This window comes from Odocoileus virginianus, chromosome 14 (genome assembly GCF_023699985.2).
Source record: "Odocoileus virginianus isolate 20LAN1187 ecotype Illinois chromosome 14, Ovbor_1.2, whole genome shotgun sequence".
NCBI lineage: Eukaryota > Metazoa > Chordata > Mammalia > Artiodactyla > Cervidae > Odocoileus > Odocoileus virginianus.
The window spans coordinates 52,942,508-52,958,000 of NC_069687.1; the positions used below are offsets into that span (position 1 = coordinate 52,942,508).

A 15,493-nucleotide genomic window follows, 5' to 3' on the forward strand; every position below is an offset into this window, starting at 1 on the left:
GAATAAACAGATCACAAGTGTACAGCTTGATGAATTTTCACAAGTTTTCACAAGTACACAGACTGAGAAGCTGATAGTCATATAGAAATGAGCAATATAGTTCTAAGAAGATGGAAATGTCTGCAGCGCCCCCCCCAAATGGTGTCACAGGCACTTAATTTCTTTTTTACTTATTAAATCTCCGAAATCCTTATACCTCTACTTTACTTTTCCTCTATTGTGTTCTAAAACTGAATAATATGCATAAATAGTGAGCATCATTGTCACTTTGTTTTCTTCCTAACCTTCATGGAATGTTTTTTAAAGTTTGTCAGGTGTTACAATTGCTGAGGTTTTCAGTAAGTCTTCTTTTTAGCTGATTAATGAAATTTCCTTGTATTTATGGGGTGCTCAGTATTTGTGTCTTTTTATCATAACAAATGTTGAACTTTATTGAAGATTTTATTTTTGTCTTTTGAGATAATAATGTGTTTTTTTCTTTTAATCTTATCGTTTGTAAAATATATTGAGTAGGTTTTGTTTTTTTTTTAAATTATCCTTGAATTCCTGAAAATAATCTCATTTGACCACAGTGTATTGTTCTTTTAAGTCATTAATAGATTCTATGACTAACAATTTGTTTAAGATTTTATCACATATTCATAGATTGATATTTAAGTTTCTTATATTTTCTTTATCTAGTTTCATATCTCCTTGTCTACCTAATGTGTCAAAGTTATGTTTCATTTGTAGAGGTCAGCTTCCTTTTATGTTTTCTGGACCCCACAATTATATGTTACAAAGAGTATCCATTTCTTAAAGAACTAGTAAAACTTGCCAATTAGATCATTTTTGCCTGGACCCACTTATTTTTATGAGTTTCAGAGAAGATATTCAAGGTCCATTCAATTTTTAAAGTTTTGTTTGGGTCTTAGGTTTACAACTTATTAGTCCCTCAGTCATGTCCGATTCTTTGAGACCCCTTCCAGAGGCCACTGTTCATGGAATTCTCCAGGCAAGAATACAGAGTGGGTAGCCATTCCTTTCTCCAGGGAATCTTCCTGACCCAGGGATGGAACCTGGGTCTCCTCCACTGCAGGTGGACTCTGCCATTTGAGCCACCAGCAAAGCGCAAAATTTTGTTGGTTTATTCTTATTTTCTAATTTTAGATAAATTTTAATAATTTATAGTTTTTTCCACTTCATCTCAATTTTAAATCCATGAATAAAGAGAAGAAGGTGAGCAAACTTTGGGGACTCAGGAGTGTAGAATTTGATCTGTGCCACTGGTTGATGTTTTACCATAAATAAGTGGTAGTAGCCAGATGAAGGAATGAAATCCCTTGTGTAGATTATAATTCCAGTAGCTGACTTTATAGAAAATTTCAGCCAATTTGTTGTAAGCATGTTTTTCCAGGGTGACTGAACTGTCCTTCTTAAATATTTTAAAAGATATTGATGGAAAATAAGATTTTCTTAGGCAACATTTTGAGAACAGCTATTTTGCATGAAGCACTAGTTCTCAAAATGTGGTCCACGCTCCCTGGTGAACCACAGAGAGTCAGGTAAACTATTCTTAGTAATACTAAGATGTTATTTACCTTTTTAAATTCTGTTAACATTTTCATTAATCATGGGAAAGCAATAGTGAGTAAAACTTCTTCTCCTTTAGCAGAATCAAGGCAGTGGTGACAAGTAGTATTAATAGCCATCTTAATCTTCAGTGCCATACACATGTAGTGTTTTTTGTTTTTTTTTAACTGTTTATTGAAGCAGTAACTAGTATTGACATTATTAAACCTTTATTTTTCAGTATTGACTTCCCTGGTAGCTCAGCTGGTAAAGAATCTGCCTGCAATGCAGGCGACCCCGGTTCAATTCCTGGGTTGGGAAGATCTGCTGGAGGAGGGTTAGGCTACCCACTCCAGTTTTCCTGGGCTTCCCTGGCGGCTCAGATAGTAATGAATCTGCCTGTAATGTGAGAGGCCTAGGTTCGATCCCTGGGATGGGAAGATCCCCTGGAGAAGGAAAAGGCTACCCACTCCAGTATTCTGGGCTGGAGAATTCCATGGGCTTTATAGTCCATGGGGTTGCAAAGAGTCGGACATGACTGAATGACTTTCAAGGCAATGATGACAGACAGTATTAATAGCCATTTTATTCTTCACTGCCATACACATGTAGTTAAAAAAAAATCTGTTTATTGAAGCAGTAACTAATACTGATTTTATTAAATCTTTATTTTTCAATTCATTTATTTCTAATAGTTCGTGTGAAAAAAGTGGGAAGAATGCATAAAGCACATTCAGTGCTGAATGCTGATGGTGGGTAGTGTTGAAGAAGAACCCGTGTTCAGTAGTTTCATTTGAGAGCTGAACTCTCCACCTTTCCATGGCATGCCATTTTTACTCAAATGATTAACAAACTATGGTTTTTCAGACCTGGATGTTTGGCAGTATTTGTTGCAAGTGATAAAATTTGACTTTTACACAAAAATTAGCACTTTGAAAAACCTGCGTGCACTGTGATAAGCTTTACTGTCCCATAGTTAAAGAACTTTGCTCATGCTGGTAATGGTCATTATGAGACACTCATATGTGTTCAGCAGTTAAGTTCATTTTCATGTTATGTTTCCCAAGGTCACTTCTCTGTTTGCTTTGATAGTTCTCTAGTTGCTGCCTCCAGGCGCTCAAAGTGTTGAAACCATGTGGTGTATGCTGCTCACACTTGTTTAGACCCCAACAGAAAACGGGGCTTCCTAGGTGGCTCAGTGGTAATGAATCCGCCTGCCCCTGCAGGAGATGCGGAAGACTCAGCTTCGATCCCTGGGTTGGAACGATCCCTTGAAGGAGGAAATGGCAACCCACCCCAGTGTTCTTGCCTGGGAAATTCTATGAACAGAGGAGTCTGGCAGCCTACTCTCCACAGAGTCGCAAAGAGTCAGACACGACTGAGCACACACACTTGCAGACAGAAAACAGTTTTCAATTGTTTACTTATACAGCTCCCTCTTTTCTAGAACCCATACCAGTGTCTAGGGAGCTAGACAGGGATGGATTTGAGCTAGCAGTCAACAACCAGGCTGTTTTCAAGTCAGCTCAAAGACTAGCATTTTATTAATAGGTTCATTAACCGTGTTTGGCCTCTTCCTTTCAGCATAAATTCTCTGAAAGAAATCACCTCAGCTGTCCTATGAATATATCACCGTTGGGTAGCCTCCAGTTCTTCTTTCAAGTTTAGATGTGTATAAACACAGCGTTATTTCTTCCCTTGGCCTCACATCCCTTGCTAAAGGACTTCTGTTTGGCTTGCCCTGTCAGTTATCCAGTCATACTTAATACTCGGTATTAAAAAAAGAATTTTCATAAGCTGAGGTGCCAAGTCTTGTTGATTTGATTTCAGTGAACACTTGTGACTGTGATGTTTGGTGCCAGGTACAGTATTTGATTGTAAAAATGCAGGTTTGAATACAATATGGTGCTTTTTAGGATGTCACCATTCAATTAATAAGACACACACACACATGAGTGTACACAGCTTGATTAGTGTTGCTGTTGGGGCACACGCAACATGACCTGGAAGCCCAGAAAACGAGGACTTGTTTTCCGGGGAGTGTCTGTAAAAGACAATTGTGAGCTCAGCCTTAAATGATAGAAAGTATTTCTTAAATTCAGAGGAAAAGGAAGTGATTTACAGGAAGAGAGAACAGCAAATTTGAAAGTGGGAAAGCAGAAAAGGGTAAATTTAGGAAACTGCACAAAGATCTGCATAGTGTTTGTATGGAATGCTCATGGAGGGGACACCAAGACTTGAGAGCTAGTTTGGAGTTGGGTTTTAAAGGATTTAAAGGGACTTTTTGTTTTTTAAAGAAGAAAGACTAAATGATCTTTTTATTCTCTGTTTAGAAAATATTGCACAATTGTTGTTGTATGAAGAGGCAATCAAAAATTATGCAGCTAAAAATATAGTGAAAAGATAGAGAAGATTATACTAATATGTGAGGACAGTTAAATTGGTAAAAATGTTATGGGTTTTTAAAATTTTAAGTTTTTAATGTCCATGGTAAAAGTTTCTTTTTAACTTTTTACTTTGAAATATGTGTAGGTTCAGTTGTGAATTATGAATTACAGATTCACAGAGAAATCCTGTGTACCCTTCAGTCTACTTTATTCAGATTTTAACAGTTGCATACACTTTGTGTGTGTGTGTGTGTGTTATATGCAATCTTATCGCATGTATGGATTCTTATGAGCAAACCACAATCAGATACATAACAATTCCATTACAGGAATTCTTTGTGTTGCCTAACGGACCTTTTTTGACATCTTAAGAAGCTTAGACTGTTTGTTTTTTAATTAAAGTGTAGTTGATTTTTTGGCTGCTCAGGTGGCACTAGTCGTAAAGAACCTTCCTGCCAGTGCAGGAGACTAGGAGACATGGGTTCGACCTCTTGTGTTGAGAAGATCCCCTAGAGGGAGGGCATGGCATCCCGCTCCAGTGTTCTTGCCTGGAGAATCCCATGAACAGAGGAACCTGGCAGGCTACAGTCCATAGGGTCGCAAAGAGTCGGACATGACTGCTGTAACTTAGCACATAGTTGATTTGTGATATTAGTTTCAGGTGTACAACATAGCGATTCAGTACTTTTACAGATTATACTTAAAGTTATTACCATATAATGGCTATATTTATCTCTGTGTACACTATATCCTTGTTGCTTGTCTATGTTATGCATAGCGGTACCTCTTACTGCCATAGTCCTCTCTTTCCCCTTTTCCTTCTCCTCACTGGTAACTACTTAGTTTGTTCTCTATATCTGTGAATCTGTTTTTCTTTTGTTACATACATTGATTTGTTTTATTTTTTAGATTCTACAGGTAAGTAATAGCATAAGGTATTTGCCTTTCTCTGTCAAATACTTATTCCACTAAGGTTAATACTCTGAAAGTCTATTCATGTTGTTGCAAATAGAGCTTAGACTATATTGTGTCCCCCCGAGTGTGATCTTCAGATCACCTGTAATAGAATCACCTAGTGTGCTTGTTAAATACACAGAGTCCTACCCTAGAAACATTGAATTAGATTTCCTTGGACTGTGACCTACATTTAAATAAACTTCCTAGGTGCTACCTAAGGTGCTTCTTATACTGTACTTATGAGGATATGACTTTGAGGTGATATTCAAAAAGTAAAAAGAAACGTGAAATATTTTTACAGTATATTTTTAACAGTGTATTAAAATTTTTATTTCAACACGAAATAAATATGAAAACTATTAAGATATTTAACATTCCTTTTTTTCCTACATGGTATTCAAAATCCAGTGTATGTTTTACGCTTACTGTGCATGTCAGTTCAGATTAGCCGCATTTCAAGTGCTTAATAACAGGTCTAACAAGTGGCTACCATACAGGGTAGACAGAGCAAACAGCCAGCACAAAGACCCTAAAGAAGATTCATGTAGAGATAGCATTTGACATTCAGAAGTTGAAATTATTGGTTTAGAGCTTTGGAAAAAACTCAAACTAGATATATAGATTTAAAAATCATTGCCATATCTAATTTTGTTAATTTGGTTCTTCTCCCTTTGTTTCTTAATGAGTCTTGCTAATGGTTTGTCCAGCTCAGGTTGGGTACATGAGACAAGTGCTCGGGCCTGGTGCACTGGGAAGACCCAGAGGGATCGGGTGGAGAGGGAGGTGGGAGGGGGGACTGGGATGGGGAGTATATTTAAATCCATGGCTAATTCATATCAATGTATAACAAAAACTACTGTAATGATGTAAAGTAATTAGCCTCCAACTAATAAAAATTAAAAAAAAAATAATAATAAAAAAAAAAAATCATTGCCATAAAAGACTTGTCACACAGTATAATTCTCAGATTTTCAGTGAAAACTTATTAGAATCACCAATAGGGCTTTCTCTAATTGCATGATCCCACTGCAAGGGGTTGTGGAACCACCTGAAGGAAGGGGAGAAATGGGGAGGTGTGCATGGATCTCAGGGAGAGGGAGAGCATAGGCAGATACGGAGTTTCTCCTTTGTCGATTCTGATACAGCCCCTCCCTACAAGCCCCACTCCTGGTGGGGAACCACTCGTGGTTTAAAGGGAGTTGAGGATAGATGCCAAGAAGACCATTGAGAGATGGATGGAGTGCGAGGGAAACTGAGTAAAGGAGGAGGAGGAGGTCAGGGCATTTGCAAATTAAGATGTTGTTGATGATCATTGGGGATGGACTTTAAATGGAATGTTCATCTGGGCCAAGATGGATTCTAAAGATGCCAGTGGAGACTGCACTGCTGCCTAGCTCCTGAAGCTCAGAGCTAGAGTGGCTTCAAGAGTGGCATGCTGTGCCCTTCCAGGCAGAGTTCCTCAAATCCTTACTTTAAATTTGGCTAAAGTCCATCCATGTTCCCTCTCTTGTCCTTTCAGCAGTTAGTAGTACATTTTAGTTAATTTTTTTGTGCATTAACACAGCCTGTCCTCATCCTGGCCACACTAGAGGATCACCTGGGGAACTTTTTAATAAAATGTACCCATTCCTAACTCCCTCCCCTTCTAAGAAAAAGTCAAAATTTCTCAGAGTGGAACTTGGCCTGGACATCAGTATTTTTTAAAACTTAAGTGATTTTGATGAGCTAGGGTAAAAAGCTCTTGATGCAGAAAGCATAGTAAGGTCTGTGACAGAAAATAAGTTTTGCTCATCATTGTGCCTCCAGAGTTTGACTCATTGTGTGGCATATGGTTGGTTAGCTCTCAGTGAATGTTTGTTAAGTAAATGAAATACTAAAGAGCTAACAAATGAGGACATGTGGCCAGGGAACTAGGCAGGCCCTTGTGTATAGCTTAATAAATTAACATTTCTTTTTTTAATAATGATTAGTTACCAGGTGGATTCTTAAACACACTGCAATTTGGAATCCTTATTAGTGTGAAACTTCCCCCAAACTGGTCTAAATCTCAGTGATGACATAAAATCTCAGGAATAAAAATAGGCTTAGAAATGGTAGGGTTATTATCTAAGTCTTTTTGTTTGATTGAATGTACCACGAGATGTAATATTGTTCCACTGAATACAATATACAAGAAAAATTATTGCATTTAGGATACAGAATTTTTCCCATTAATTTGAAGCAGTTACTTTCAGTTTTCACAGAATTAACTATAACTCAGTAAATCCTATTATATTTAAAATTTAATGCTGTGACTATTCAAAGCATCCTATTTATAAGAATAAAATTCTTTGTTATGACCCTTTTAACTGCAGTAACTTTAACTCTTCGGCAGTTGCTTTTACTTCTAGTGAAGACAGATGGAAAGAAATAACATGTTTTACAAAAGTAAGCTGGTACTCACTAATATACTGTATCATTGTCATGATTAATCATGGATATAGTTTATAGAACACCCATAGCCTAATAGTAGTAGGTACCTCAATAAATGATAATTCTTTCTGGTACAGATGTAGCTAATGCTGTTCAAAGGGTTTAGAAAATCTGGTTTAATCTGACATGGTTTAACATTCTAAAAATGCATTAATTTTTCCACAGATGAAGAGAAGTAAAGAATTGATAACTAAAAACCATAATCAAGAAGACATAAGTATTCTTCGTTGTTGGAAATGTAGAAAATGTATAGCAAGTTCTGGTTGTTTCGTGGAATATCTTGAGAACCAAGTGACTAAGGTAAGTACTGCAAACTGTATCATCTTCAAATGATTTCCTAGTATAGAAATGCTGGGGACACGTTATATGCACCCATATATATATATATATATGCACGTTACATGCACCCATATCCCTCCATACCTGACAGCTCTTACCTTATTTTACCTGATCCACAGAAAACAGTTCAGAGTGGTATTCGAAAGGCATCCAACCTTCAACAGTTACCATCATTTTACCTCCAGCTACTAACAATAATATGACCTTAAAGTTTTAAGTGCAGTATCACAGACCTAAGTTGAAGATAATAGTCCATGTTTTTTTTTTTATCCCTACTGTGAGTGAACCTTCGACATCACCACACAATTAAATTTTTAAAAAAGTAGAAAATGTTTTTAGTATATATATAAAAAAAAATATATATATATATATATATAAAACACATATATTGTTGTTGATTTTGTTGTTATTTAGTCGCTCAGTCGTGTCTGACTCTTTTGAAACCCCATGCACTGTAGCCTGCCTGGCTGTTTAGTCCATGGGATTTCACAGTCAAGAATACTGAAGTGGGTTACTGTTTTCTTCTCCAGGGGATCTTTTCCATGCAGGGACCAAACTTGTGTCTCTGTGTCTCTTGCTTTGGCAAGTGGATTCTTTATCACTGTGCCACCTGTGAAGCCCCAATATATATTAGATATATTATTTATACACCTGTATGTTTATATAGGTGTATATATTACACAGTCAAAGAAGACTCTTGAGAGTCCCTTGGACTGCAAGGAGATCCAACCAGTCAATCGTAAAGGAAATCAGTCCTGAATATTCATTGGAAGGACTGATACTGAGGCTGAAACTCCAATACTTTGGCCACCTGATGCGAAGAACTGACTTGTTGGAAAAGATCCTGATGCTGGGAAAGATTGAAGGCAGGAGGAGACGGGGCCAGCAGAGGCTGAGATGATTTAATGGCATCACCAACTGGATGGACATGAGTTTGAGCAAGCTCTAGGAGTTGGTGATGGACAGGGAAGCCTGGTGTGCTGCAGTCCATGGGGGTGCAAAGAGTTGGAGAGGACTGAGCGACTGAACTGAACTGATTACATGTATATACATATGAATATACTGAGAGCAATATGCAAGAGATAATATCAAAGAAATCCATACTAGTTATCCGTGGACTTCACCGGGAATTCTCAGTTTAGCAGAGAGTGGATATAATTACCTGTCATTGTTTTCCCCTTCTTTGAGTGACTGTTTTGTTTTGTTTTTTGCCTCATTTGATCATGATTATTTCCTATCCACTCTAAACAGATTAGCCAACTTGAAGTGGTAATAGTGAAAGACTTTGGTTACATGCTTACTGCATGTCAGATACTTTAAAAAACCTGAAAACATTTTACTTAGGGGAATAAAACTTTTCATGGTGAGTATTTATTGGGTATAGTATAGCTTTTTATAAAAAAAAATTTTATAGATAAATTTTTTTCAGCCCCGCTATGAATCAGATCAAGATGTATGATGGTTTCATCACCCCAGAAATTTCTCATGTCTGTTTTCAGGCAGTATTCACCCCCTCACATGGAAACCACTGTATTAATATCTATCACTGTCGACTAGTTTTGCCTGTTGCTGACCTTCATTCAAATGAAATTGTATACTCTTTTGTACCTGACTTATTTTGCTTATAATGTTTTAGAGGTTCATTTATGTTTTGTATGTAGTAGTTTGCTTCCTTTTTCCTGAGTAGTATGCCATTAATGAATATACCACAGTTTATCAATTTTGTATGCTGATAGATATAATTTTCATTTTGGGGTTATGAATAAAGCTGCTATCAATATTCTTATAAAAGACTCTGTGTTTGTGTTTTGTTACTTCTTTTTGATGTATATATATAGGAATTATACAGTAGGTGTATTGTATTTTAAGGATTTTTAGAAACTGCTTGTAGTTTTCCAAAAAAAGTGTTCATTTCCAATAGCAATGATGAGGATTCTAGTTGCTCAATATCTTTCTCTACATGTGGTATTTTCAGACATTGTAATTTTGGACATTGTGGTAGATATAGTGGTATATAAATATGTGCTTAATTTGCTTTTCCCTAGTGATAATGATGTGCAATACATTTTTTGATGCTTATTACTTAGTTCAGTTCAGTTGCTCAGTCATGTCCGACTCTTTACAACTCCATGGACTGCAGCACACCAGGCCTCCCTGTCCATCACCAACTCCCAGATCTTGCTCAAACTCATGTCCATCCAGTTGGTGATGCCATCCAACCATCTCATCTTCTGTGGTCACCTTCTCCTCCTGCCTTCAGTCTTCCCCAGCATCAGGATCTTTTCCAATGAGTCAGTTCTTCGTATCAGGTGGCCAAAGTACTGGAGTTTCAGCTTCAGCATCAGTCCTTCCAATGAATATTCAGGACTGATTTCCCTTACGATTGACTAGTTGGATCTCCTTGCAGTCCAAGGGACTCTTGAGTCTTCTCCAACACCACAGTTCAAAACCATCAATTATTTGGTGCTCAGCTTTCTTTATAGTCCAGCTCTCATCCATAGATGCTGCTGGAAAAACCATAGTTTTGACTAGATGGACCTTTGTCAGCTAAGTAATGTCTCTTCTTTTTAATATGCTGTCTAGGTTGGTCATAACTTTTCTTCTAAGGAGCAAGTGTCTTAATTTCATGGCTGCAGTCACCATCTGCATGGATTTTGGAGCCCCCAAAAATAAAGTCTCTCACTGTTTCCATTGTTTCCCCATCTATTTGCCATGAAGTGATGGGATCAGATGCCCTGATCTTTGTTTTCTGAATGTTGAGCTTTAAGCCGGCTTTTTCACTCTCTTCTTTTCACTTTCATCAAGAGGCTCTTTAGTTCTTCTTCACTTTCTGCCATAAGGGTGGTGTCATCTGCATATCTGAAGTTATTGATATTTCTCCCAGTAAACTTGATTCCAGCTTGTGGTTCATCCAGCCTGGCATTTCGCATGATGTACTCTGCATATAGGTTAAATAAGCAGATGACAATATATAGCCTTGACGTACTCCTTTCCCAATTTGGAACCAGTCCATTTTTGTATGTCTGGTTCTAACTGTTGCTTCTTGATCTGCATACAGATTTCTCAGGAGGCAGGTCAGGTGGTCTGGTATTCCCATCTCTTGAAGAACAAACTTACAGTTTGTTGTGATCCACACAGTAAAAGACTTTGATGTAGTCAATAAAGCAGAAGCGGATATTTTTGTGGAACTCTCTTGCTTTTTTGATGATCCAGTGGATGTTGGCAATTTGATCTCTGGTTCCTCTGCCTTTTCTAAAACAAGCATGAACATCTGGAAGTACACGGTTCAAGTACCATTGAAGCCTGGCTTGGAGAATTTTGAGCATTACTTTCCTAGCATGTGAGATGAGTGCAATTGTGTGGTAGTTTGAGCATTCTTTGGGATTGGAATGAAAACTGACCTTTTGCACTCCTGTGGCCACTGCTGAGTTTTCCAAATGCTGGCATATTGAGTGTAGCACTTTCACAGCATCATCTTTTTAGGATTTGAAATAGTTCAACTGGAATTCCATCACCTCCACTAGCCTTGTTTGTAGTGATGGTTCCTAAAACCCACTTGACTTTGCATTCCAGGATGTCTGGCTCTAGGTGAGGGATCATACCATTGTGGTTATCTGGGTCATGAGGATCTTTTTTAATAGTTCTTCTGTGGATTCTTGCCACCTCTTCTTAATCTTCTGCTTATTGGTTAAGCATTGTTTTAAATGTTTTATGTTATTGATTCCTTATAGTATAAAGATAGATTATCTTGAAGGAAATAAGCTGTCATCTCCTTTTTATAGATAAGGAGACTGACCCACAGACGATTGAATACATGGAGCCTGATCACACCGTTACTGAGCAGCGCAGTTAACATTGAATCTGACAGTGAGGGTTCTGAGCCCACTCTCTCGAGCCTCTGCTCCTCCCTCAGGGTAGCAGGAGCAGGAGAGGCTCCAGCGTGCACCAGGGTGGAGCGGGGAGGGTGATGCAGGACCGAACGTCTCTCTGGTTCTGTCGGAGGTGTTATATGCACATGAAACATGCATGTTTTAAACCTATTAGAAGCCTGTCTCAGGAATAATTCAATATCACTGTTAACTCCAGGGAGAAGGAGGAATGTGTAATTAGAGGGGGATCCTGGGAGGGTTTTTAAAGTAGCGGTAATGTACTCGTTAAACTGGGTAGTGGGTGTATGTATTGGTGTTTGTGTCTCTTTAAAGATTTCTTTAAACTATACAAATGTCTTTTGCATTTAGAAACACATATATTTGATTAATAAATGTTAACAAATTATAAAACACTAATAGAATATTAATATATATTTTATATTAATAATAATAATAATAAATTGATAAATAATAAATATCAAAGAGGAACATAGAAGGATCTGCTTTAATTAAAGGAAACAATAAAATAAAATACTGCAGTCTAAAAGTAATTTATAAGATGCTGGTCTGAAGGAGGGGCTTCCCTGGTGATTCACATGGTAAAGAATCTTCCAGTAGTGGGGGACACCTGGGTTGGATCCCTGGGTCAGGAAGATCCCCTGGATAAGGGAATGGCTACCCACACCAGTATTCTTGCCTGGAGAATTTCATGGACAGAGGAGCCTGGCAGGCTATGGTCCATGGGATCACAAAGAGTCAGACATGACTAAGCACTCATATTTTTACTTCATGCTGAAGGAATGCTAAATTTATCACCTATCCAATTATCTTAATTTATTACCTATTAACAATATAATTTAAAATATATCTATGTATAAAATAAGTGTTTTGCTTGTTTCTGAAAGTGTTTTGTCTACTTTCTGTAGGTGAAATCACAACGTTAGGTAGGCATTCTGCTGGAAATTGCTGCTTTTAGTAATATTACCATGTAGCGTAGCTCATTTTTCCCTTTTATATAGTGTTCTAGTGTATTAATATATCACAATTTGTAATTCATTCTACCATTGAGTTATATCAATTGTTGTGCTCTGACAGGCTATGCTGCTGTGAATTTTCTTATCCGTAGCTTGGGAAGCACAGCCAGGGGTGTATCACTGGAAGTGGAGTACACTTCCCCTTTACTGGGCAAGGCTCAGTTGTTTTCAAGTGTCAGTCCCTGAGTCGTGGTTAAACATTGCCGTGATTCCACATTTTTTTCCAACATTTAACATCTTCTCCTTGTTTAAGTCTCTTTGTGTTTCCTGTGAAATGTCTTTTTTTTTTTCCTTTTTCTATTTTTCTGTTGTGCAGTTTTGATTTTGGGGAGCTCTTTACATATTCTGAATACTAATTATTTGTTATTTTATTGGAGATATCTTTTGCTAGTTTATGTAACTTTTATTTCACTCTTAGTGGTATTGTTTGATGAACAGAATTTTTGATATGAGGTAGATGGATTTATTAGTCATCTCCTTTATGTTCTATACTTTTCTTCTTAAAAAATTCTTTAGTACCCTGTGGGAAAGTTTTTTGTTTTTTGGGTTTTTTTTGCCCTTTCCTCCTACTGAATACCAAAATTGAGATAGGCAAGCTTTTTCTTTTGTTTTTCTGAACAACAGGTTTATTTCTCATTCACCCTTATGCTGATGTTATAACCCAGGTTTTTGTAGGAGTTCCCCCTTAGAGTCTCCCAACACTGAGCAAAGCTTGGACTTTGTCTCCTGTCTTTCACACCCCATGCAGGTATGAAATGGCCCTCAGAAGGACATAGAGGATCAGGACACTGAGGAAATAGCATTCACTGAGGAACTATTGGTTTTAGGACCACAGTTGTTTAGCCCTGACCAATGCCAGAAAATGGAAGCCTCACACCTGACTCTCAGTGCCCACAGAACTAGGAACTAGCCTGCAGACCAATCAAACACCTTCAGAGTTAACCTTGCTAAAAGAAATAGCAGAAATATTCTCATGACTTCTTTTTTCATAATATTGAGCCATGTATCAGATTGGTGGAAGCTGGGTCATGTGTGGAATTTGAACTGTAAGAGAATCTGGGACATTTGAGCTTTAGTTTTCCAGCCATTGGTATGTAATAAGGCAGGTGACTGGGAATTAAGAATGGAATTCTGGGACAGTCTACAACGTCCACAGCTACGAAAGGGAACTTCTTCTCTACCTTCAGGCTTGAGATACCTGAAATGTGGGCAGGAACCAAAATAGAAAGCAAAATAACAATGAAAACCCTAAAAACAGAAAATAACAAAGTTGATCTCCATTTGTGAAGTCTGATGGGATGGGGGTTCCAGGCAGAGATGGTATCCTCAGTTTTAATTTCTTAGCTTTGACACAGTTTTGGACAAGTTTCTGTGGCCTAAAGACATTTAAATAGAGAGATCTAGGAGCCTGCTGGTTCTATGGATATGGGATTCAGAACAGAGATCTGAACTAAAACTGTGGTTTTGAGAGTCATCAGCATTTAAATGGTGAGTGAAAGTAGATGAGGTCACTCTGCAGAGTGTGAATGGGAAGAAAAAGGAAGGGGCCTAGGAACATTTAAGGGATGGACAGAAAAAAAATTACAAAATAGGAAAAAAAAAAGAGTAGTGAGAAATACAAGAGTGAAAATCAAGATGCACTGTTAATGAAAGTCAAGCAATGAACATCTTCCAGAAGGAAGTATTGGTTAGTAGTATTGAATGCTGCAGGGAGATGTAGAAGACCAGATACTGCTTAATGTGCAAGTTGTAGACTACATAATTCTAGAAGGTGCTAGTCTGTGAAAGGTGCCCCCATATTTGTACAAAAATGTTGTACAAACTGTATGGCCAAATGTAGAGACTCTGAATGAGAATTTAAGGTGTGCTTTGGTTTTAGCAAAGAGGAGGTCATTGGTCAGTATTCTTTGTAGTTGTGAGTTCTAACCCCTAAAGTGACTGTATCTGAAGTCAGGTCTTTTGGAGGTTATTAAGGTTAAATGAGGTCATAAGCATAGGACCTTAATTCAGTGAGACTGTGGCTTATAAGAAGGAGAAGAGAGAGAAAGAGGTTTCTTTCTCCTTCCATGTGATGACACAGAAAGAAGGCTGCTATCTGCAGACTAAAAGGAGAGTTCTTACCAGTACCAAAGCATGCTGGAGCTTTGATCTTCAGCTTCTAGCTTCCAGAATTGTGAGGAATAAATGTCTGTTGTCTAAGCCACCCAGTCTGTGGTATTTTGTTATGCCAGTTCAAATCAACTAAGACATGACAGGCCCTGTAACAGGCACAGGAAATTCAACAAAGAGCAAAAGAGAAATGTTCTGTCCTTTTGAAGCTTTCAGGATAGTGTTCAACCATAAATATTAAATTATTAGCTGCATAAGTGAGAAAAAAGGAAACGTATATGGGGCCATGAAGGTAGGACGTGCACAGAGGATTGTTGTAAGGCAAAGGCTTTCCTGAGGAAGTAACTTTGGTGGAGATATAGTAGATGAGTAACCCAGGCAGTGCAAGACAGAGGACATTCCAAGCTTTGGGACCAGCATATTCAAAGGCCCTGTGGTTGAAAGAATGTGATGTATCTCCATGAAACTAGAAGATTTCTATGATTGAAGTGCAGAGATCAAGAGGGAATTTGACCAGATTTGAGGCTAGAAAGATGGGTGTTGATTAGATCATTTATGGTTTTTTAAGACAAATCAAGGACTTTGGTCATTTTCCTGAAAAAGCTGGAAAGTCAGTGAAAAGGAGTGACATGAACATTGAATTTTTAAAAATCATTTTGGCAGTTATGAAAGAGTGAAATTAGAAAGTTAGCAAGAGTGAAGTTTATTGGAACTTTAAGGTCAGAGAAAGGCTTTGATGTAATTATTATTGCTTGGATACTGGCATAAAAAATAA

General features: G+C 37.7%; 1 protein-coding gene across 7 annotated transcripts in view; it reads left to right on the top strand.

The window, feature by feature from the left end:
- RNF180 (ring finger protein 180) overlaps nt 1–15,493 on the top strand; it is a 278,353-nt gene that overhangs the window by 23,838 nt on the left and 239,022 nt on the right. For all 7 annotated transcript variants that reach the window (XR_011491252.1, XM_070476741.1, XM_070476743.1 and 4 more), the window contains exon 2: nt 7,533–7,667. Coding sequence is in view for 6 of the 7 variants with exons in the window: in XM_070476741.1 (XP_070332842.1) it covers nt 7,533–7,667 (135 nt within the window). In the remaining variant the exon portion in view is untranslated. The remainder of the gene's footprint in view (nt 1–7,532; nt 7,668–15,493) is intronic.